The 23,611-nt window shown below is 41.2% G+C and overlaps 2 protein-coding genes across 3 annotated transcripts; both read right to left on the reverse strand.

The window, feature by feature from the left end:
- Nucleotides 1–936: 936 nt before the first annotated feature.
- LOC145482574 (transient receptor potential cation channel subfamily A member 1-like) lies at nt 937–11,253 on the reverse strand. The gene is made up of 10 exons (XM_081461168.1): nt 10,444–11,253; nt 8,521–8,864; nt 7,390–7,702; nt 6,742–7,069; nt 6,149–6,345; nt 5,343–5,672; nt 4,100–4,946; nt 3,536–3,751; nt 2,597–2,775; nt 937–2,293 (listed from the first exon to the last, which is right to left on the reverse strand). Exons 1-10 carry the CDS (start codon nt 10,872–10,874, stop codon nt 2,065–2,067), a joined length of 3,414 nt encoding a protein of 1,137 aa, XP_081317294.1. The 5' UTR covers nt 10,875–11,253; the 3' UTR covers nt 937–2,064.
- A 146-nt stretch (nt 11,254–11,399) lies between these two features.
- On the reverse strand, nt 11,400–22,752 carry LOC145482575 (transient receptor potential cation channel subfamily A member 1-like). 2 transcript variants are annotated; one of them, XM_081461169.1, is made up of 10 exons: nt 22,322–22,752; nt 20,834–21,177; nt 19,711–20,023; nt 19,038–19,365; nt 18,344–18,540; nt 17,552–17,881; nt 15,859–16,705; nt 14,479–14,691; nt 13,485–13,663; nt 11,400–12,632 (listed from the first exon to the last, which is right to left on the reverse strand). In XM_081461169.1, exons 1-10 carry the CDS (start codon nt 22,750–22,752, stop codon nt 12,404–12,406), a joined length of 3,411 nt encoding a protein of 1,136 aa, XP_081317295.1. In that variant the 3' UTR covers nt 11,400–12,403. The 2 variants fall into 2 exon arrangements, with proteins under 2 accessions (XP_081317295.1, XP_081317296.1); XM_081461170.1 differs by lacking the exons at nt 11,400–12,632; nt 13,485–13,663 and having other exon boundaries at nt 14,386–14,691.
- Between the last annotated feature and the right edge of the window lie 859 nt (nt 22,753–23,611).

Raw genomic sequence — 23,611 nt, forward strand, 5'->3', positions numbered from 1 at the left:
ACCAAGTACCCTTTACAAAGCGCCACTTCCAATAAGCGCCCCATAAAAAAGTGCCCTCCACAGGGGTTGCCAAATGTAAAGCCTTTCTTTCACCTCTCGTGCGCTTGGGAAAGAATCGACTGCCACGCAGGCTATTTAAAATTTGGTTCTCGGTAGTTTACGGTTACTTTTCTCCCTTGATGTGAGATTGGAAACTGGGGCACTAAGCAAATGTTTAGCATTTTTAACGTTCTGTGCCAAACAGAAGAAGGGGAGTCCCTCTAAAGGTGTCGGAAAGTAGTCCACAGTTCCCAAACGGATATTCCCGAAAATTTCTTTTCCATTTGACTTTAAACAGCTTAAGCCGGGCCGGTGATTTACGGATTGCTTTGGCTAAATGAAAACCTATTATTTAACATTTACCAAACGTTTTCCGGAAATTTCGGCGGGAATTCACAGATATGAGAAATACTATCCTGGCTTACCCGGCCGGAACGTCTCGGAAAAGTAGTCCCAAATTCTCAAACGAAATATCCGAAAGGGAAATGTGCTTACAATATCTATTAGCTTTTATCCACACCAACGCCAAGCCCTCGGCCAGTACAGGGTTGCCACCCACCGGAACAAAAAAAATCCCTGATTTTTCACTGGCTGTAAAGCAATTTTCACTGACCCTGCAGGATGACTATTCTGGCAATGAATCAACAAAAATAAGGATGGCTCAGATAATTTTTAAAACAAAATTGCCTTGTCTATGCAAAAACATCTCATACAATAATTTGCGGCAACCAAACATCCCAAAAATGACGAAAAGGAGCTCAGCAAAATCAATGTTTTTTTCTGAGTCTAATCCCTCACATGCCCTCTTTTGAGCTATGATGACAGCCTTCCGTATAGGGACGTTTTATTTTTAAAAAAATCATCTTTATTAACAATAAATCGTTTAAATCGATATTTGAAACTTAAATATAGAAAATATTGACCAGCAATCTTTATGCTATTTAATTGTCGGTCTTAAAAAAATGTTCTATATAAATAGAGAACAGACCAGTGTATGAAGTATGCGGCTAGTTTTTAAACACCTAGTTTTCAAAGCTTGCAAGAGAAAAACAGTTTTCGTCGTGAAACAGTCATTATTAACTATGGGAAAATCTTAGCTTAAGGTGACTTCTTGCCGGCACAGTGAATCTTTGTTACCAAGACCTTAAATAACAATTCTTAGAAAATTAAAGCCCATCATGCATAAATACTTTCAAAACGAATTCAAAAGCTAGGCTCGGTGCCCTGTTACCTATTTTCTATAAACTACATCATCCATGTGTATTATTCTCTATTCATTTGAGGTACAAAAAAACTATTGTTGTTGTTGTTGTCTTTCCACCTTGTTCAGGTTTTTGCTTTATTTTTGAGCAACATAACGGGATGAATTGCTTTTCAACGATACGCATACACTTTACAAACGCTTTCTCCCAACCACCCTCACTCTTCAAGTTTACAATACGTGCCTCAGCAAAAGCGATTCAGTTTGTACTGGAGCTACAAAAACATCAACTCTGAATATTATAAAGGCATCCACGGTTAACTGTTCTAAGGAATTTGAGCCCGATGTATGAAATATACTTTTTATGGAACGCGGATTTAAAAACACAAAAGTTTACAAAGATGTCATGTATGGGCTCATTAGCGCTCTTGCCACCCAGAAACTGTACATTTAATTTTGAAAGCCAATACCACCGTCAATATTACACCTAAAGGTCTGGCTACCATTTGAATCAATCATTACTTTTCATAAGTTTTTTAATGTTTTGGAGTCAATTCATATTTAACGTGATGCCTTCTCTTCGCAAATACGTATGCTAATGAGGCAAAATGATAACAATGACGTCAGCATGGTCAGCAACGATCGCCCTGTATGTCACGTTGATAGGCCATACAAGAATTCTCGGAATTGGAAGTACTGAAAGTAAGGAAATGAAATTAATCTCTGTTTAATGATACTTCCCAGCACGAGCCTCCATTGCAAGGTAGTCCAATATCGAGAATACGAATATGGCTTAAGTTACAACAGATGTCTTGCTCATTGTGCTACTCCATCTTCACGCGCGTTGGTAAATTGACTTCCACACCAACGCGTTCAGCAACTGCGAGCAGAATGTCCCTCTGTTGATCCACAGTACCCATCATGATCTTCTGTCGCGCCTTAGCCTTCTCGATTTCCCGCGTTAAATTGTCAAGACGTAAGGTCATCTCGTCAATTTCATCGTTGTCTCCAAGGAGATCTTGATCCTGGAATTCTTCCTTGTTGGTTCTTCTCCTACAAAATTATTTCAGGATAGTTTGAGACGACATACGAGGAAAACATTTTGATTATTGCATATTATTTGAAATCATGATAACAAAAACACGTGAGGTCTGAAAGAGGTTATTTGTGACTGCCAAACAGCCAAAGTTCTAATTGACAAATTATTTTCAGTGAACCTAACTCTCCAACAGCCAAATGTTTAACAAACAACTTACGAATGACCTAGTAACGCGACAATTGAATTTTATCGCCCTTTGTTTTAACTGTGTTTCTCATTGTTGTAAAGAGACATGCATTCAGTCAAAACATACTTACTTCCAAAAACTTCCACCGGTCACTGCCACTCTCACAATCTCAGTCCCAGAATACATTCGACGGGTGAAAAATTTTGGGAACTTTCTCTCGATGTCGGCGATAAACGTGATTTGTCTTCCTTTGTTTCTAAGGAAGGCTGTCTTCTGGATGGCCTCGATATCGCCAACCGCTAGACCAATCTGAGAAGAGAAGACACAAAATGATTATCATTTATTTTTCTTTTGCATTTCTTTGAAAAAGTAAAATACACTGGAAACCCGGGCAAAAATAACGGGGAGATGAGAATTGTTACAGGGAAGCATGTTTAGATTGCGACATTCACTTTTGGGGGAAGTAACGTTGGATTCAAAGTGCAATTATTGATATCCGACATTTATTATTGTTTGATAGAATGGAAGATAACAAAAGGATTGTGCTTTGTCCAAAGACGATCAGAGAGCTTTCCGAGATTTCGAAAGTTCCGAGACCCAAAATTTCCGTTCACCATTCGCCACCCCTACTAGCTGGTCATACCCTGAAATGTCAGTGGTCTTCCACCCCCATTCTAAACCCCGTTTATTTTTTAAGTGTGGGTGGCGACTGAAATTTCAGGATGGCTAGGTCCATAGGTGTTGGTCGTTATGGCAACTACAGCACACTAAACGACAAGTGGTTTCTGCTATTTGTTGCTACATGGAGGGTCTGCATGAAGTTGTTGGAATCTAAGTTACCAGTGGAATTTTAGGGGATTTCTCAGCTATCTATCTATCTGTCTGTCTGTCTGTCTGTCTGTCTGTGTGTCAGTCAGTTTTTCTCCTATCAGCAAATTTTGGAAGTCTCAGATTTTTCTCAATTGATATTAACTCTCAACTATGAGTTAAACTCATAGCGACCTAAGCCTCTAAATGGTACCTTACTGTTAAGTTTCAAACGGGAACAATTAAGAGAATCGCGGCTTACCAATAAGTTAACGAGGGCTATCGGCATCACCAATATAAACAAGTAGTAGAACAAATAAGTCGAATCTTCAAAAGGCACGAGGGGTATACCACCTTTGCCCGACGTCCCAGGCACGGTATTGTTCAGTTGGTCAATAACAGTTGCAGCGTATTCAATTTCTCCTGTTGTCATCGCAGTCACCTTCATAAATGTCTTACCTATCGTCGCAAATGAAGCCTGCAAAAGAAAGAAGAAAAACATATTCTATGGAGCGTTTGACTCAAATTCTCAACGGCCGACAGCATAACATACCACCGGTTACTCCCTCCCTCCCTCCCTCCCTCCCTCCTTCCCTCCCTCCCTCCCTCCCTCCTTCCCTCCCTCCCTCCCTCACTCACTCACTCACTTACTTGTACTTATATAGTCTGATTCTAAGTAACACACACTTTGTTCCTCACTTATATAATTCCTCTTCGATGTACATGACACTTAGGACGCAACACATCCATGGCTAAGTTGACCTGAGACCATGTGCGCTAATGCAATGATACATACTGAAATATTCAAGAGGTTTGTTTATTTTACCTGTTCTTTCAACAAAATGAAAAACGCCATCGAAAAGGCCAAGGTGAACATCACGAACAAACACAAAACCTTTAGCACGGTCTTCATTACTTCGAGGAACATGGTCACATACAAACCAAAGTACTTAAGTGGCTCTATGATTAGGATTAGGTTGATGTAGCCAAAAAAGATAGAAAACGTTCCCATCTGCCAGTAAATATCGTACTCATGTCTGAGAGAAGTGTCGTCGGAAATGTAGGGCAAAACGAACAATAATGCAGTAATGTACAACGTCCATTCCAAGGCGTTGGACCACTCTGTGAAGTAACGAAACCTCTGCGAGTAAATTTGATAAAGCTCTTTTGCAAGGTGTAAGATTGCGAATGCAATGACGATGTACGGCACAGCCTGGTTGAAACTATTTCTCTCTTGGAAGAAGTCATCTTCGATTTCTGGTTTTTCGCCAGGCTCTGGAGGCTCTGGGAAAGAAAGCGTGTCTCTCTCCGTCAGGACAAAAATCGTCAGAAATACGAGAAAAATTGAATAAAGAAAGAAATTTCCTCCGTAGACAAACCAGCCGAACTTCCTCCACTTCAACACCATCAGCTTACGAGAGAGCGCGTGAGTCAGGAGAAGCTGCTGTTTATGTTTCACCATGGTCGACAGGCCCAGGAACCGTTCCCCTTTCGCGCCACTTTGGTCGTCGGGACCTGGATCTAGGAGGGTGAAATCATACTTGATGGAGCGCTCAGAAAGTGATCTTTGGATGCACCGATCCATGACAACATGGGCAGCATCTGGAAAATGTTCGATTAACCTTCCCATTGGATTAGGTTTGACACTCGTGGCTGTTAGAGCCTCACGCCACCTAAGAAAGAAATCACGAATTTCAATGGAAGGAATTTTGGCATGCCTTAAGTAAAGAAAACGTGAAATTGTTATTGCGCAAACACGTTGTTGTCTTGTGAATTCTCGTTACGAAACTACAATTGAGAGCCTAGCTGTTCATTCGTTCGTTCTTCTAGCCGTCTGTCTGTCTTTCTGTCTGTCTGTCTGTCTGTCTTCTGTCATGCCTGTCTGTCTGTCTGCTTGTCTATTTTATCAGCGTGTCTCTTTATTAAAATCTTAACTGATCATGAAACGGTGAAAACGTCTTATGGAGTAAGATTTTGCGACTTTGTTCAGCAATGAAGCTTATCTCTGGACTTAGAAATATAAAATGGAAGATAAAAACAAATAGACGAGGTGTTTGGTAGTGCAATACCTTTGATGTTTGACAATAACCATCACCACTTCATTATTCTGCGCTTCCATAGCAACGTCAAGGCACGTCATTTCACGTTTGTTGAGTAGCAGCAAGCTTGCCCCATAATTCATCAGAATCCTGGTAGTCTCTACTTGATTAAAGTGCGCTGCTACATGAAGTGCCGCGTTACCATCGATATCCACGTGATCTGTGAGGACGCCTCTCTCGAGAAGAAGTTCCGCGACGCCCAAGTTTCCTGCCTTAGCAGCCCATAACAGGGGCGTCCAGCCCACGATATCAGGGCTGTTAATATCGGCACCCATCTCCAAGAGTATGACGCAGGATTTTCTGCAAGGCGATGAGGTGAAAATGAAGTTATGAGCAGAGGATAAAACAGCTCCCTTTATGGTTAAAAGTAAATGTCCCAAGCACTACTGGCTTACGTCCATGAAAAACATTGACTTGAAAATCATGGGTAGCAAAAAATTCCGGAATTTTCCGGGAATCACCAAATTAAATGGCACAATTCCGTTTGCAACTCGTCTGTCCTATATTTCCAGTCCCTAATCAAAGCAAAACTGCCAGAAGCGAATTATAAGTGGTAAGAGGTACATCTCGTTAACTTTTGTACGCTGAAACCCATTACCATCATTCAACGGTTATCTTAACCCAGTTTGCAAGCACCCCATGCTTACAAGCCCGGTCTCTTACGTTACAAGCGTTTTTACAATTAAAAATGCCGTGTTGCTTAACCAGCAAATGTATTTTCTGTGCAAGGCACGTTCCTGCTGTAATAACACACATAACGGCAATCTACACTTTACCTTTTCATGCTAATGACAGCGTAATGTAATGGAGTTCTCCGCTGGTCATCTCGCAGCCAAACACAAGAAGGCGCAGCCTGGGTGAGAGCCTTAACCTGCCGAGCGGTACCTCGGTCAGCGGCTACATGAAGCGGTGTTTTGTGCTTTACGTCTCGAACACATCCATTGACTTTGGTATCAAGTAGCAATTCTAATAACTAAAGAAAAGAAAAAATTATAGATTTCACAACTCGGTTAGTAGCGTTTGTCCCTGGCTCAAGAGCAAACTTGTTTTCAAGTTTACTAAGGAAGAGGAAAAGGAGGATGAGGAGGGAAAGAAAGAAAGAAATTTGTCTATAAAGTAAAAACTGCAACGGCAAGTTCTGAAAAGAAAAACAACTCATCAACAGACGACACTTGCAAAGATGTACGAAGGTTGACTTAAACTTCTGACAAGAAGCGGACTGGCGGGTTTTCCGCTTATGTTCTGGCGAACGAGTAACAGCAACACCAGGAAAACAGATAATATGCAGAACAACAAGTCAATGCTGGAAGCATACTTGGAATCACATTTAACTTCAAAGCTATTTCCCAAACACTTTACCCATGAATACCTTCGGGTTGTCAGCGCGAGAAGCGTAATGAAGAGACGTCCGCTGCTTGTGATCAGGTATGTTGACCAAGTCGGACCCAGTCTCGCTTAGCAGCATGCTAAGAGTCTCTTCTCTGCCATGTTCCACGGCAAGATGTAAACAACAACGCAGGCGATTATCTTGTGCTGAGAGCTTGGCTCCAAATGATATGAACAATTTGACGCAGTCAGACTGTCCAGCGGCAACCGCTTGGTGAAAAGGCGTTTGGCCATTCTGGTCTCTAGCGTCAATTTCTGCGCCATTTTCGTGGAGAATTTCGATGCATCTCACGGATCCCAAAGCAGCGGCACTAACAAAATAATTTGTAAAATTTATTAGTACGATGAACTGATAGATTATTCTCTAATTTTGGCGCGAAATCTCATAAACAAAAATCGTCCCCATTGTTTCGCTAAAGAAGAAGCGGAGAAAACGCATACAAAGTTCGCCAAGTTATGAGAACATTTGTATTTGAAAAGGACAAAGTAAACGGGTTGAATGCACGTTAAGCTGCTTCCAATCCCTATAACGTCCACATTTTTCTAATGTCCAGATCAGTCTGCCCCGAGGCCTTTGTAGATAAGCATGTTCTCTTTAAACTTACTGATAACGTAGTTTAGTCGTAAATACCTGTGCAGAGCTGTTTTCTGTAGGCTGTCTATTGCATTCACATTTCCACCTTTTGAAATCAGCATTTTTAACACCTCCTGGTGTCCTCCGACCGCTGCCAAGTATATTGGTGTCTGCGAGCTCTTGTTTTGACAGTTCATATCAGCACCATATTGAATAAGGACCTGGGACACTTCCTTGGAGCCCGTTTGTACGGCGAGATGAAGTGCCGTACTGCCATCCAAGTCACATCTGTTGATGAACTGTTTGAAGTCTGGACTGCTCTCTGGCTTTGAAACAGCAGAGGGCTCTTTTTTGAAGTAATAACGGATTGCTATAACATTTTAAAGCAGAAAAGAGTTACTCTAATGGGAATACAAAACAGAATTGGGATAGTATTTGCGTAAAGACAAGTACATGATCAAACATCGAAAAACAACTTCAAACAGTGTGCCACGCGACCTGACATTTGAATCTAGTAAGGTAATGTGGTGGATTCCTAGCTTGTTGGCAGAACTCGTTAAATGGTTCATTTTGAAAGAAGCTCCTGGTAGTGATTGATATTACAATAATGCATTTAACAAACACACATTACTCTTTCAATAACCGAGTATGAATGGTAGTTCCTCATCAGCTATTACGACAACGACTGACTGTATTTTTGGCGAAACTTCGTTTTTTGCAGATCGCGAGACAAGATAAAAGAAAACAATAAACTAAGCAAACACGCAAAACTTAAAAGCCACATAAAGCTCATGTTCAAGGGTAGAAGATAAATTCTTAATTGCTGCCGAAAGATTGTCGTCAAAGCTGACGATGCACGATGACCTTTTGGTTTAGAACGTTTGAGCTTTTACAGTATACACGACCAGAATTCTTAGGTCGCCCAACTGTTTCTCTTGTAATAAATCAATGGATCGCTTGACTTGTGCTTCGTGTCTTGAAATAATTACGGAAAAACCAGGACGAAGAAAAAAGTTGGAAAAAAGTACACGCGATTTAACGAGACGGTTTTTATCTCTCGTTCGCCCGTCTATTTTTTCATTATTCCCCTCACAATCCTTTTCTACACAATGCTTCGAAAGTGGAACGGGCAGGAAAAGCATCCTGTTGAAGAACTTTCAAAGAGAAAGGTTGGCAACGCTTGCTTACCTGCTTCCACTATCTGTTGTGTGACGTACGAATCTCCATTGGTTGCAGCAAAATGAAGCACCGTCATTCCCTCCGCCGAGCAAATATCAATCGTGGCCCCATACAGCAGCAAAAGTTGACAGATGATGCTGTAACCCGCACCACTGGCATGCATAAGAGGAGTCACGGCTTTGAAATCTGACGCGTTTGCATCGGCATTTGCGTTCTTAAGGAGGTGCTCAACGATTTCTTTGTTTCCAAACGCCGCGGCCTCGTGTAAAGCTGTCGACCCCGTCAGGCTGTTTGCAACGTTAACTTTAGCCCCTGATCCGATCAATGACAGCAGCGCATCCATGGAATTGAACCTATGAAGGAGAAGGTACGAATTAAGACCTCCTTGAATCGTCAAAGACAGAAAGAGAGAGCTCTCCTGAGAACTCGCGACTGGGATCTCAATTTGAGCCTCTTCCACTCGCTTGGGCTCTACATTTGCGAATGACAGCTCACAACGCCTCTCTCCGCCTCACCTGGATATAAACTACTAAACCGCTATGGGCTAGCATCGTACTTACCCAGTGGCTTCATGATCACTTTTTACCACGTGGCAGATACGTATCCAAATTTAATGTTCCGCCTTTCCATTTTTCGCGCATTCCCGTTCCAGCGTAACAATTTAGCTTTACCGATATTCATGAGCATTCCAAGCTTCACTCCTTTGGACAGCTTTCCTTTAGACTTATTGCTAAAATTCTGCGTTTCTTGTGTTGCAAAAGCTAAATTTGAAACTATAGGCTCCTATATTTAGTGTCATTTGAAATACACTGGACTGTCTGTGTGTTTCCGTGACTCAAGCCAGTTGATTTGCACATGAATAGACCCTATTCATAAATGGCTGCCAATTAAAAATTCTTTTGTAAGTATTAAAATTAGCCCAACTAACCTCGTTTTTTGAGTTGGTAATTCAAAAGAATTTTTTACTCTCAAACGAGGTTAGTTGGGCTAATTTAAATGGATACAAAAGAATTTTAAATTAGCAGCCGTTTATGAATAGGGTCTATAACGCAGCTAATAAATGCATCGCGGCCAAAGAAGGTCACTGTTACATGTAATTCATACTGCGAGAGAGCTACAGTACGTCACGAAACACAGATTTCGTTTGTAACAGACAATCAAGACAATATTGTAAATTCTAAAAGCAAGGCATTCATCCACAAGCAATCAAGCTGTGCATTTTCATTTGTGAACGTTGACTGAGTAAAATTTGGGTTTGTCATTTTAGTCACTTCGATTTGTTCAGCTGATTTGTTTAATATTTGCTGTATTTGCTTGAGTTCACAACAGCAGTCGAGATCAAACATTGATCGCGCTAAGACAACTAACTTGAATTTGCCTTAGAATAGACCCTATTCATAAATGGCTGCCAATTAAAAATTCTTTTGTAAGTATTAAACAATTGGCCCAACTAAAGACCGTATTCGTGAAGTGAAAACCCGAGAACACCGGATAGCGAGAGGGTTCTTGTAAGAAATTCCAACAGTAATATCGGCAAAAAATTGTTACAGCTCTCAATCCAAATATTCGACTTGATTTTTGCCGCACAACTCTTAGTTCTACCTGAAGGCAATGAAGCACGCCGGCCGATAAACACGTACAAACAACTCGTACGTAGTAGTTCTCCGTTACTTTTGGCATTTGTGTTGTCTGTTTGTACGTTATGGGTATGGGAATGAAACAAATAAAAATAATTATTCAATCGTTGACCCTAAACAGGACATCCTGATCTCGCGTGTTTAAATAACTATAAATACGCAATCTATACGAAATACGGAAACCGTAGTCCCCAGAAAAGCTTGTGCGAATGCTTTTCAAGGCACGGTTGTTTGATGCCAGTACAATGTAAAGATATTACATTAGCACATTGTAGAGATACGGTAAGTAACTCACCTCGCGGCAAGATGAAGCGGAGTTGACCCATCTATGCCAACAACAGCTACTCTAGCACCGAAATCAAGAAGCATGTTGACGATGAGAACTTTGTTGTACTGAGCCGCATAGTGCAGTGCCGTGAAACCGTACTCGTCCAACGCGTCCAAGTCGTATTTTTTCTCCGCCAGAACTTTCCGCACTTCTTCGGAATTTCCACTTGCTGCCGCGCGATGAAAGGCGATGTTTCCATCCTGTAAGGGAACCATTTTCAAGCCTAACCGAAGTGACTCATCTTGAAGCTGAAGTCTTCCTCCTGATTGAGGTCTTTTGGTTTGAACCATTGGACTCTGTCGTATTCGCGATATAAGACCACGATATCCCCCAGCGCGAACGTTTACCGTCGAATTTGTCGCGTTGGAATCCGAGTCGCCCATATCTCGGTCGGACATTTTAAGCGTGATATGTGCTCAACTATTCCTTATTCCTCCATTTTCAGTTCAGCGTCATGCAAAGTACGTGATAATTACTCACTGGTGGTGTGTTTCACCAAGCATAACATACGTCACGAAAACAATAGTAGCTAAGGTTACCAGTTAGCGGAAACAACATCTTAGCTAACCAGTAACAAAGGGCGACGTTTTCCTGAAGTCAACGTCACGTTGCGAATGCGGTGATTTAGATGGCAAATTGACCAATGGGAGGAGTGGTTCGTGAAATATTATTTGAACCTTGCAGTTAAACAAATAAAATGAATAAACAAACATGAAAAGAAGGAAAGAGAAGCCAACGACAAGAATGACTCCGCGGGTTTTCATTTCACCAAGTCAGGGATTTTAATTTACTCACATTTAGAGCTTTGAGTGACATTGAAAATTGACGTCTCTTATTGCTTTTAAATTTTAATAATATTCAGTGAATTAATAAATAACTTAGTAATTTTTATAGCGCTTTTCACAATAAATTATTTGAAGACTAACCAATAATAATAAAAAAAAATTATTAATTAATAGGAAATAAACAAGAAATGCATCAAATATACATTAAAATGCCAACCCGAAACAGAAATAAGTCGTGTGACAACACGCAGGTTAGCCGGGAGGCTGTTCCATGGAGCCGGTGCAGCAAAATTAAGTAATTAAAAGACCTGCCGCCAAGTGTTGGGCCCATTGTCTCCCGTGGGCTCTCCCGTGGAATTTCTAACAGCAGGCTATTTAAGAGCGTAAGGACTATGAGCTCTTTTGCTTAACTTTTAGCGGACGTCACTAAGATAAGATGGCGCTAGTCCGTAAATTGATTTAAAGGTAAGAATTTACTTAATTCGATAAGTAATGAGACGCCAATAAAGTTCGTAGAGAGCTGGCATTATGTGTGAGTAGTCGGGTATGTTGTGGAAGGCGCGGTGGCCTCATGGTAGTGCGCTTGTCTCCGGATCGAGCGGTCCGGGTTCGAGCCCTGGCCGAGGACATTGTGTTGTGTACTTGGGCAAGACACTTTACTCTCACAGTGCCTCTCTCCACTCAGGTGTATAAATGGGTACCGGCGAACTTAATCCTGGGGGTTACCCTGCGATGGACTAGCATCCCATCAGGGGGAGTAGAAATACTCCTAGTTACTCCATGCTACAGAAACCGGGATAAGCTCCGGCCTGATGGGCCACTTGAGTCGTATACAAACTACCTTTTTTACTTTCTCCTGTATGTTCATAACACGTCCAACAGCGGCATTTTGGACACGCTGTACAGTGTAGCTTAGAACTTTGCCAACTGGGAAGTCCATATATTAAGGTCATTAAGCTATTACAATAGCCGAGTCGAGAGGTAGTAAAGGCATGGACAATTGCACGCAGACTATCCTCAGAAATATATGTTTAACGTAACAGGATGTTTTAAGTCAACGCTTACTCTTTGTCCTCCAATCTGGCTAAATCTGGTTAACGTAGGATGGCAACTGAAATTTTACAAATATCTTGCTCATTGTATTACTCCATCTTCACGCGCGTTGGTAAATTGACTTCCACACCAACGTGTTCAGCAACTGCGAGCAGAATGTCCCTCTGTTGATCTACAGAACCCATCATGATCTTCTGTCGCGCCTTAGCCTTTTCGATTTCCCGCGTTAAATTGTCAAGACGTAAGGTCATCTCGTCAATTTCATCGTTGTCTCCAAGGAGATCTCGATCCTGGAATTCTTCCTTGTTGGTTCTTCCCCTAAAAAGAGGTTTCAGAATAGTTTGAGACAACAAACGTGGAAACCAGTTTGATTGCTGTTCAGAAAAAAGCCCACAAGAAAATACACGCACTGATTGGTTAAGAATCGTGTTTCTATTTAACTAGATAAAAACACAGGGCTGGTCAAGGCTGCTGACGTAACGATGGCTCCAACAAAGACAGTTTACAATCTGATGTTCAAAGTAAACAAGTTGTTGTTTTTTTCTTCGCTGTATTTTCTAAAACAAATAGAAAATATGTTCTTCGTGTTTCTATCGAGAGATCGGTGGTTCCCACACAGCATTTTCGTCCTCCCAAACTTCCACTCGTATTTCTGTTAAACAATTAGATTATGTGCGAGCGAATAATCTAAATTATTGTTTTAGTACAAATCTAATAGTCATTCAAAATTTTATCAAAATCCTCTTCACAGACACTTCGAAAACGCAAAGGAGCGGCCGTCATTTTGTAAACAAGGGCACACTGCTACGCGCATAGACTCTCTATATCTACCACAGAAAATAGATCATGTGAGTAGCGTAGCCAATCAGAGAACGGCATTCGTGATAGAACGCTGGTAGATTTATACTAAACTCGAAAAAAACACTGTACATGTTTTCTGTTTCTTAAATATTAATTGAAATCGTGATAAGAAAAGTAAGTGAAGGACTGGATGAGGTTTGACTAGTTCTATTTGACATTTCAGTAAAACACACTCCCGGCCGCAACAGCCAATTGTCTAGAGAAAAACTCACAAAATGCCCCTTTAAGCCGACAGCTAAATTTTGTCGCCCCTTCTTTTGTCTGTGTATCTGTTGTAAAGAGACATTCATTCTGTCAAAATATACTTACCTCCAAAAACTTCCACCGCCCACTTTCGCTCTCACGATCTGAGTCCCAGAATACATTCGACGGGTGAAAAATTTTGGGAACTTTCTCTCGATGTCGGCGATAAACGTGATTTGTTTTCCTTTGTTTCTAAGGAATGCTGTCTTCTGGATGGCCTCGATATCGCCAACCGCTAGACCAATCTGAGAAGAGATGGCACAGAAAATGATTAATATATGGATCTAGCCAAGCCTAAAACTGGAGTTAAGTTGGATCTAAATTACAATTATTGATATCCGACATTTATAGTTGTTTGATAGAATGGAAGATAACAAAAGATTGTGCTTTGTCCTAAACGATCAGAGAGCTTTCCGATATTTCGGAATCGAATCAAAAGTTCCGAGGCCCAAACGCTTCTATGAACCATTCGCCACCCCTACTGGCCACAGCCAGTGGTCTTCCAGCCTCATTCCAAACTCCGTTAATTTTCAAACTAATAATGAGCGGCGACTGAAATTTGCGGATAGCCTGATCAACAGTAGCCTTGTACGCAGACCCTCTTTGGGCTCGTCATTTGGGTGCCGAGCCTAAAGTGCGTCTGAAGACGCGTCTGAAGTGCGTCTGAAGTAGAAGACTAGGTCACTAAACACTGCAAAAAATGGCGTCTAAATATGATTAACAACAGTACTTTATACATCCTAAACCTCGTGTTAATGTTTCCAGACAAAGATTTTTTCACGTGGCTGTCATTCTTAGGACGTATAATTATTGTTATTCAATGTCGGCGCCATTTATGAAAAGTGTCTATATATAGGTGTTGGCCTTGCGGCAACGACAGTACACTAAGCTACAGATGCTATAATTTCTGCCAATTGCTGCTACCTGCAGGTTTCTCAGCTGAAATTTGAAGTAGTGGTCAATTCTCAGCTATAAATTAACCCTCATCGAGACCCTCTACATGGTACCTTATTGCTTAGTTTCAAACAGACCGAAAACAATTTAGAGAATCGCGGCTTACCAATAAGTTTACGAGGGCTATCGGCATCACCAATATAAACAAGTAGTAGAAAAAATAGGTGGAATCCTCGAATGGCACGAGAGGTATACCAGGTTTGCCCGTCCCAGGCACGGACATTTTTAGCTGGTCAATAACAGTTGCAGCGTATTCAATTTCTCCTGTTGTCATCGCAGTCACCTTCATAAATGTTTTTCCTATCGACGCAAATGCGTCCTGCAGAAAAGAAGAAAAACATATTCTCCTATGAAGCATTTGTATTCAACGTCATGCGAGCCATGCATACAATGTTTTAAAAAAGAGCTCAAATTCTCAACAATCGTCAGCATAACATATATATATATATATATATATAGAACCGCTAACTTCAGGCAGAGAGCCACATAAATCATTAATTAGCTCAATTTGTTGTATCGTGAGCCCCATTCTGTTGGCTTGTCACACACGTCGTTGGGGAGTAGTGCGTGACGTAGCCTGTGTAGCATGCAAGCGTTCCCATACAAAGACCTTTTACCCCATTCTCGCCGTGCCAAAAATAGAGTAAGAGCAAAACAAAACAAAACAAATACAAAAAACTCGACGGGTCACCTAGCCCGGTGACCCGTTTCCCCCACTATCCTCCCTGGGACAATTTGTTTCGTGTGTATCGACCTTATGGCGGGCAGTAATTGTTCGACAGTGGATCAAGGTTTATTAACTCGCTTCGAAGGGGCATGGACTCCTTGAGGAGGTTAATGGTGGAAGGAAGAAGTGCTCTCTTTGTTACGGCATTTATAAATGGCTAGGACCACAAGTGGCTCTGAAGACCGGCCAGATACTTTTACTGAAGTATCTATTAAAATAGCCAGCCACCTCGGTTGTGATTTCAATATACTGAGTACCACACACCGTGTTTTAGGCTAAAACATAGATGAAATTGAATAGTGCACAATTTGTTTTTGATTTAATAGCCTAGATAGTAAGTACTGCAAACTCAGTGTTTGACTTAAATATATAGATAATAGCACGAATAGAGGGAAGTACCTTGATCATGATGATACTAAATAGCGCAACCGATCTTTGCTTTAAATGGAGCTACGTCATGGTTTGCGAATCATGATTTAGTTTGTCGATTGCAATGCGTGTTAAAATCATATCCAGCCTTAACCAACCGCCAGTCCTCTTATGGTTTATAATAATCTTTTTGGTGTTTTTTTTCTCTTAATAAACAACTATTTTAAGGTTTCTTCAACTCAAAATACTGTGACTGAGCTTTTCAACTTACAACATTCTTCTACGATGAACACGAACCACTAAGGACGAAACACATCCCTGCCAAAAAGTTGATCGTGCATACTCATGCAGTAAAACATACTTAAATATTCAAGAGATTCGCTCACTTACCTGTTCCTTCAACAAAATAAAAAACGCCATAGAAAAGGCTAAGGTGAACATCACGAACAAACACAAAACCTTTAGCACGGTCTTCATCACTTCGAGGAACATGGTCACGTACAAACCCACGTACTTAAGTGGCTCTATGATAAGGATTAGGTTGATGTAGCCAAAAAAGATAGAAAACGTTCCCATCTGCCAGTAAACAGCGTAAGTACTTCTGAAAGTATTGGGGTCGGAGACGTAGGGCAAAACGAACAATGACGCAGTAATGTACAACGTCCATTCCAAGGCGTTGGACCACTCTGTGAAGTAACGAAACCTCTGCGAGTAAATTTGATAAAGCTCTTTCGCAAGGTGTAACGCTGCAAATATTATGACGATGTAGGGCACAGCCTGGTTGAAACTGTTTCTCTCTTGGAAGAAATCATCTTCTATATCTGGCTCTTCACCAGGCTCTGGAGGCTCTGGAAAGTCGATTGTTTCTCTCTCCGTCAGAACAAAAATCGTCAGAAATACGAGAAAAACTGAATAAAGAAAGAGATTTCCTCCGTAGACAAACCAGCCGAACTTCCTCCACTTCAACACCATCAGCTTACGAGAGAGAGCGTGAGTCAGGAGAAGCTGCTGTTTATGTTTCACCATGGTCGACAGGCCCAGGAAACGTTCCGCTTTTGCGCCACTTTGGTCGTCGGGACCTGGATCTAGGAGGGTGAAATCATACTTGATGGAGCGCTCAGAAAGTGATCTTTGGATGCACCGATCCATGACAACATGAGCGGCATCTGGAAAATGTTCGATTAACCTTCCCATTGGATTAGGATTGACACTCGTAGCTGTTAGAGCTTCACGCCATCTACGATGGGAAACACAAATTTCAATGGAAGGAATTGGCATGACGTAAGAGCAAACACGTACGCTGTGGCAACGGAATATTTGTTTGAAATTGTTATTTGTGCAAACACGATACTGTCTTGAAGATCCTCGTTATGAAACCACAAGTGAGAGCCTAACTGCCCATTTGTCTGTTCTTTTTTCCTGCTGTCTGTCTGATGCCTGTCTGTCTACCTATCCGACTGTCTGCCTGTGTGTATGTCCGTCTGTCCGTCTTTCTGTCCGCCTTTCTGTCTGTCTATCTGTTTACCTGCCTGTCTACCTTTCTGTCTGTTTGCCTGCCTATTTGTCTGTCTGCCTGTCCGACTGTCTGTGTATCTTTCTGTCTGTCTATATGTCTGTCTGCCTCTCTGCCTGCCTGTCTGTCTATCTGTCTGAGTGTCTGTCTATCTGTCTTTCTGTCTATCTGTCTGTCTGCCTGTCTACCTGTCTGTCTGCCTGTCTGCCTGTGTGTGTGTGTGTCTATCTGTCTGACTGCCTTTCTGTCCGTCTTTCTGTCTGTCTGCTTGCCTATCTGTCAACCTATCTGTCTGCCTATCTGTGTCTATGGTCTGTTTGTCTGTCTGCTCTATCAAAATGGTTCTCAGTTTACTTAAGATTTTAAATTTAACTGATCCAGTGAGACAGCGAAAAAAGATTTCTTTGGGTTCCTATCCTAGAAATGTTGTATGAAAGTCAGTTTTTGTGACAATGTTTGGCAAATGAAGCTAATTGACAGTGCAACATCTTTAAATAGAAAATTAAAAAAAAAAAAAAAAAATGGAATCGAATTTGAACGATAAACAAAATGTTTGGTAGTGTACAATACCTTTGATGTTTGACAATAACCATCACCACTTCATTATTCTGCGCTTCCATAGCAACGTCCAAGCATGTCATTCCACGTTTGTTGAGTAACAGCAAGCTTGCCCCATAATTCATCAGAATCCTGGTAGTCTCCACTTGATTGAAGTGTGCTGCTACATGAAGTGCCGCGTTACCATCGATATCCACGTGATCTGTGAGCACGCCTCTCTCGAGAAGGAGTTCTACAACGCCGACGTTTCCGGCCTTAGCAGCCCACAACAGGGGAGTCCAGCCCACGGTATCAGGGCTGTTGATGTCGGCACCCATCTCTAATAGTGTGACGCAGGATTTTCTGCAAGGTGATGAAGTGATGACAAACATTAACTGGTTAATCATGGCTGCTTTTCATCCCAAAATCCCGCAATTTATCCCGAAATTCCGGACTGTTCGTAGAAGCATCAAATGGCACAAACATTATCAGGAAATTCCATTCGCTTGTCCAATTTCTAGTCTCTCATCAACGAATATCAAAAGCCGGGAACTGAATTTTGATTGCATTGGCAAGCGCCATCTTGTTCAGTTTGTTTGCTGAAACCACTTTCAATCATTCAACGGTAATCAAAACCAGTTCATGCTGAGCTGACAAATGACAAGCACCTCACGTTGACAAGCTCTTTACATTACAAACGTGACTTCCAATATTTCGCCTATGAAATTACAAAACGTGAATGACCTTAACAAGCACTGTGACGTTCTTACAATATAAAAAGTCGTCTTGCTACAATAAAACACATTGCATCAATCTACACTTTACCTTTTCATGCTAATAACAGCGTAATGTAATGGTGTCCTCCGCTGGTCATCTCGCAGCCAAACACAAGAAGGCGCAGCCTGTGTGAGAACCTTAACCTGCCGTGCAGTACCTCGGTCAGCGGCTACATGAAGCGGTGTTTTGTGCTTCGCGTCTCGAACACAACCATTGACTTTGGTATCGAGTAGAAGCTCTAATAACTAGAGAAATGCCAAAAGATAGATTTCGCTTCTCAAGTATATATTGGGTACTTATGTTGGTGGTTGAAGAGGAAACTTGTTTTGGTATTTAGTAACGAAGAGAAAAAAGGGGGAAGAGGAGGAGAAGGAGGGTAGGGAAGGAGGAAAAAAAATTGCACATAAAATAAAAGCAGCAAATAACAAGCTCTGAAAAAGAAAACGTATCAACAGGCGATCCTTGGAAAGATGTACTAAGGTTGCATTAACATCTGACAAGAAGCGCTAGGCTGTGTAACTGGCGGGTATTTCGTTCCGTCGGGCTGTCGAGTAACGGCAACACCAGGAAAACAATAATATGCGATACCACGAGTCACACAAAAGACACTAGCTACTAATAAAGTACAGCTAGCTTCCCCAGACGGAACCGAAACATACTTTAGAAGCATAAAGAGGGTCTTAGAATTCCATATAACTTTTGAAGCCATTTCACAAACTTAACACTTTATTTATATCAATACCTTCGCGTTGTCAGCACGAGCAGCGTAATGAAGAGACGTCCTCTGCTTGTGATCAGGTATGTTGACCAAGTCGGACCCAGTCTCACTTAGCAACATGCTAAGAGTCTCTTCTCTGCCATGTTCCACTGCAAGATGTATACAACAACGCAGGCGCTTGTCTTGGGCTGAAAGCTTCGCGCCAAATGATATGAACAATTTGGCACAGTCTGTCTGTCCTGCAGCAACCGCTTGGTGAAAAGGCGTTTGGCCATTCTGGTCTCTAACGTCAATTTCAGCGCCTTTTTCGTGGAGAATTTCGATGCATTTCACGGATCCTAAGGCAGCAGCTCTAACAAAATAATTTGTAACGTTTATTAGTACGATGAACTGATAGATTATTCTCAAATCAATAATCGTCCCCAAGACCTCCAACTTTCAAATTTATTTTCAGCAAGGAGTCGCCAAAGAAGAGGCAGACAAAACGCATACAAAGCTTGTCATGTTAGAGAAAATGTTTATTTGAAAAGGACAAAGCAGTCGAGTTGAATGCACGTTAAGCTGAGACTTTTATAAATAGTACCAGTCAATCCTCCCTATAACGTCCTCTTCTTTGTAACAGCTAGATCACTCTGCCCCAGGGTAGCCGTTGTAGATGGTTATGTTCTTAATGGTAAAGGAGTTTAGAAGTAGATACCTATGCATAGCTGTTTTCTGTAGGCTGTCCTTTGCATTAACGTCTCCACCTTGTGAAATCAGCATTTTTAACACCTCCTGGTGCCCTCCGACCGCTGCCAAGTATATCGGTTTCTGCAAGCTCTTGTTTTGACAGTTCATATCAGCACCATACTGAATAAGGACCTGGGACACTTCCTTGGAGCCTGTTTGTACGGCGAGATGAAGTGCCGTACTGCCATCCAAGTCACATCTGTTGATGAACTGTTTGAAGTCTGGGCTGCTGTCTGGCTTTAAAACAGCGGAGGGCTCTTTTTTGAAGTAATGACGAATTGCTATAACATTTTAAAGCAGAAAAAAGTTAATCGCATGGGAATACAAAAGAGAAAAGTGAGACTATTCGCGTAAATATTTCGTCAAGCTAGAAACCTCGAAAAACCAGTTCAAAGAAGCCAAGTTTTTCAAAGAAAAGCCACTTCACTTCACCTGTCTTCTCACATCCGAACCTCGGCAGAACTCTGAAATCGATTTATTTTGAAAGAAACTTATAGACGAATTGATTACCAAATTTGCCAAACATGGATTGTTCTTTTACACAATGTAAATAGTAGTTTCTCATCAGCTATTACGACTACATACAACGCCAATTGTTCGACCTCCTGAGGAGTACACTTGAAAGTATCGGCTTATGACAATATAAAGTCCCAGTACAGTGGGAACAAGTGGGAACGAGAAGCCAGTGTCCCATTAATGGGATGATCCCTGAAGAAAGAGGTTTACCAGTGCTGTTTAGGTGCCCCAAAGTAGACGTTTCATGCTAATTGCTCTCTCGAATGACATAATTACTTATAAGAATACACTTGAAGCGGAAAATCCTAGCGCGGCGGAATACTGTTCGTTCATGAATAATATACCAATAGATCGCCTAATTTGCGCTGCATGTCTTGCAATAATTATTGCAGGAACACCGGCTCGAAATGTCCGTGAACTAACAGGCGTATTTGTAACGAAACGGTTTTTGTTCTCTCGTTCACCCGTCTATTTTTCCATTTCCCTCACAATCCCTTCCTCACACATACAATGCTTCGAAAAAGTCCTCGGAAGCGAAATTCTTAGGGAATGCTTGAACTCATGAACTTCGTTACCTGCTTCCACTATCTGTTGTGTGACGTACGAATCTCCATTGGTTGCAGCAAAATGAAGCACCGTCATTCCCTCCGCGGAACACATATCAATCGTGGCCCCATACTGCAGCAAAAGTAGACAGATGATGCTGTAACCTGCACCACTGGCATTCATAAGAGGAATCACGGCTTTGAAGTCTGACGCGTTTGCATCGGCATTTACGTTCTTAAGGAGGTGCTCAACGATTTCTTTGTTTCCAAACGCCGCGGCCTCGTGTAAAGCTGTCGACCCAGTCAAGCTGTTTGCAACGTTAACTATAGTTCCTGATCCGATCAACGACAGAAGCGCATCCATGGAGTTGAACCTGTGAAGGAGGAGTTCCAATCGTGAGTGATTGAACAGGAGAATTATCTACCAAGGCTAAACGTTTTTACCACACAGTAGGTCATAGTAGATACGTATCCAAATTAGATATTCTGCCTTTTCATTATTCCTGCATTTCCGTTCCAGAGTACAATTCCAGCTATGAGCATTCCGAGCCTCCCCCGTTTCGACAGCTTTCCTTTTTGACATTTTGCATTATCAGTGTTACATAAAAGCTAAATTTGAAACTAGGCTTCTAAATTTAGCATCTTTAAAATATACAGGACTGTCTGTGTATTTCCGTGACTCCGGCCAGTTAATTTGCACATACATAAAGCAGGTAATAAATGCGTCGCAGCCAAAGAAGGTCATTGTTATTCATACTACGAGAGAGGAAGAATACGTCACGAAACACATATTTGGATTCTACAAGACAATAAAGACAATGCTGTCACATTTAACAGCAAGGCGACCATCTATTCTTTCTTGAATACTAAGTGTTTTAACGTGAAGTTCAGCAAAAGAAAACTTTTAACGTTGACTGAGTAAAACTTGGGTTTTTGTTTAATATTTGCTTGATCGAGTTAACGGCAACAGTCGATAAGAAATTGATCGCGCTCATTGATTTTCAAATCTGTTTTGAAAAACACAAAATAATGAGATCTGAATCAACCTTAGGCAATTGAAAATAAACTGAACCGTTACTGGAAATTTAGAGAAGTGAAAATTAACCCGAGAATGACGATGGGGTTCCAGAATATTTAACATAGAAAATGGCAAAGATCATATCTGCAAACTTTCTGGCAATTTTTCTGGTTTTTCTTTCTGGCCGTAGGCTATTAAGTACGCAGAGTAACAGGTACATATACAGTACAAATAATTCGTACATAGTATAAGTTCTCCGTAAAATCTTACCGGCATTTTTGTCGTCGACTTTTTGCGACAGCGTTAAAAGAAACAAACAAACTGAACTAAAAACTCATTCAAATGTTGACTTTCCGTAGGACATCCTAATTTCGTATACAGTTAACATTCAAAATACGTAATTTAATTAATCGCAGATATGAGTTTTAGAGGTGCGTTAGTTTTGATGTATGTGCCAAAAATATAACACCAGCACGTTGTAGCAATGCGGTATCACTCACCTCGCGGCAAGATGAAGGGGAGTTGATCCATCTATGCCTACAACAGCCACTCTAGCACCGAAATCAAGAAGCATGTTGACGATGAAAACTTTGTTGTACTGAGCTGCATAGTGCAGTGCCGTGAAACCGTACTCGTCCAACGCGTCCAAGTCGTATTTTTTCTCCGCCAGAACTTTTCGCACTTCTTCGGAATTTCCACTTGCTGCCGCGCGATGAAAGGCGATGTTTCCATCCTGTAAGGGAACCATTTTCAAGCCTAACTGAAGTGACTCATCTTGAAGCTGGAGTCGTCCTCCTGATTGAGGTCTTTTGGTTTGAATCATTGGACTTGGTCGTATTCGTGATATAAGACTACGATATCTCCCAACGCGAACGTTCACGGTCGAATTTGTCGCGTTGGAATCCGTGTCGTCCATATCTCGGTCGGACATTTTAAGCGTGATATGTGCTGAACTATTATGCCATTTTCAGTTTAATGTCATGCAATATTATTCACTGGCAATATGCTTCACTAAACATAGCACACTTTACGACATCAATTGTAGCTACGGATACCAAACAACGGAAAAAACAACATCCTAGCTAACCAGAACGGGTGAGGTTTTCCCACGTTTGATTCATGAATGGTAATGCAGCGATCAACGGGAGTGGTTTAAAATTTCATGAACTACGTATTACCAAATAACAAATAAGATAAAATAAAATAAGATGAACAAAAAAGGAAGGAAAAGATAACAGCAAGACTGATTTCAAGTCAGCCAGTTTTCATGTCGCCAAGTAAGGGATAGGAATCAAGCCAGTGCTTTGAGTGACTTTAATAGCTTTTTTCACAATTAATTAACTTTCCATTTACATTACAATATAATCTAGCATGTGTGTGAGGCAATTTCGTGCTATTTTGTAGTTTCAGCCTGAAATTGCCTTGCATCCACGTTGGATTGTATTGTAATGTAAATGAGCAAAACTAACCGTGGGAAGGGCTATTGGTGCGTAACGATCGGGTATTTTATCTCGAAAGGCCTCCTTTCATAGCAGACCATAACAGCATGTACAGCTGTAAAAAAGAAAAAAGAAATAAACTGGACAAACAACCGAAATTTACACCGTCAAAACTCTCAGCCAATAAAAATATGCCTGCACATATTAACGTTCAACAAGTATTATAATTTTTAAGTATTTTATTAAAATAAACTAAACAAACATTATTTCAGGTGTCTCGGTATTATTAAGCCTGATTCTTGAGTATTTGTATTTTCTCTCTCAGGTGGGCAGTCTTTTAAACTTTTAAGA

This window comes from Orbicella franksi, chromosome 3 (genome assembly GCF_964199315.1).
Source record: "Orbicella franksi chromosome 3, jaOrbFran1.1, whole genome shotgun sequence".
In the NCBI taxonomy this organism is placed as follows: Eukaryota; Metazoa; Cnidaria; class Anthozoa; order Scleractinia; family Merulinidae; genus Orbicella; species Orbicella franksi.

What these genes read in the sequence shown, in the direction of transcription:
- LOC145482575 (XM_081461169.1), bottom strand. Translation starts at nt 22,752, where the DNA reads ATGTCCGACCGAGATATGGACGACACGGATTCCAACGCGACAAATTCG. An exon ending in ACAACAGATAGTGGAAGCAG is followed by an intron (nt 20,024 to 20,833) that starts GTAACGAAGTTC and finishes AAAATGTTATAG; the next exon opens with CAATTCGTCATTACTTCAAA. An exon ending in CAGAAAACAGCTATGCATAG is followed by an intron (nt 19,366 to 19,710) that starts GTATCTACTTCT and finishes TTATTTTGTTAG; the next exon opens with AGCTGCTGCCTTAGGATCCG.
- LOC145482574 (XM_081461168.1), bottom strand. Translation starts at nt 10,874, where the DNA reads ATGTCCGACCGAGATATGGGCGACTCGGATTCCAACGCGACAAATTCG. An exon ending in ACAACAGATAGTGGAAGCAG is followed by an intron (nt 7,703 to 8,520) that starts GTAAGCAAGCGT and finishes AAAATGTTATAG; the next exon opens with CAATCCGTTATTACTTCAAA. An exon ending in GTTATTGTCAAACATCAAAG is followed by an intron (nt 4,947 to 5,342) that starts GTATTGCACTAC and finishes TTTCTTTCTTAG; the next exon opens with GTGGCGTGAGGCTCTAACAG.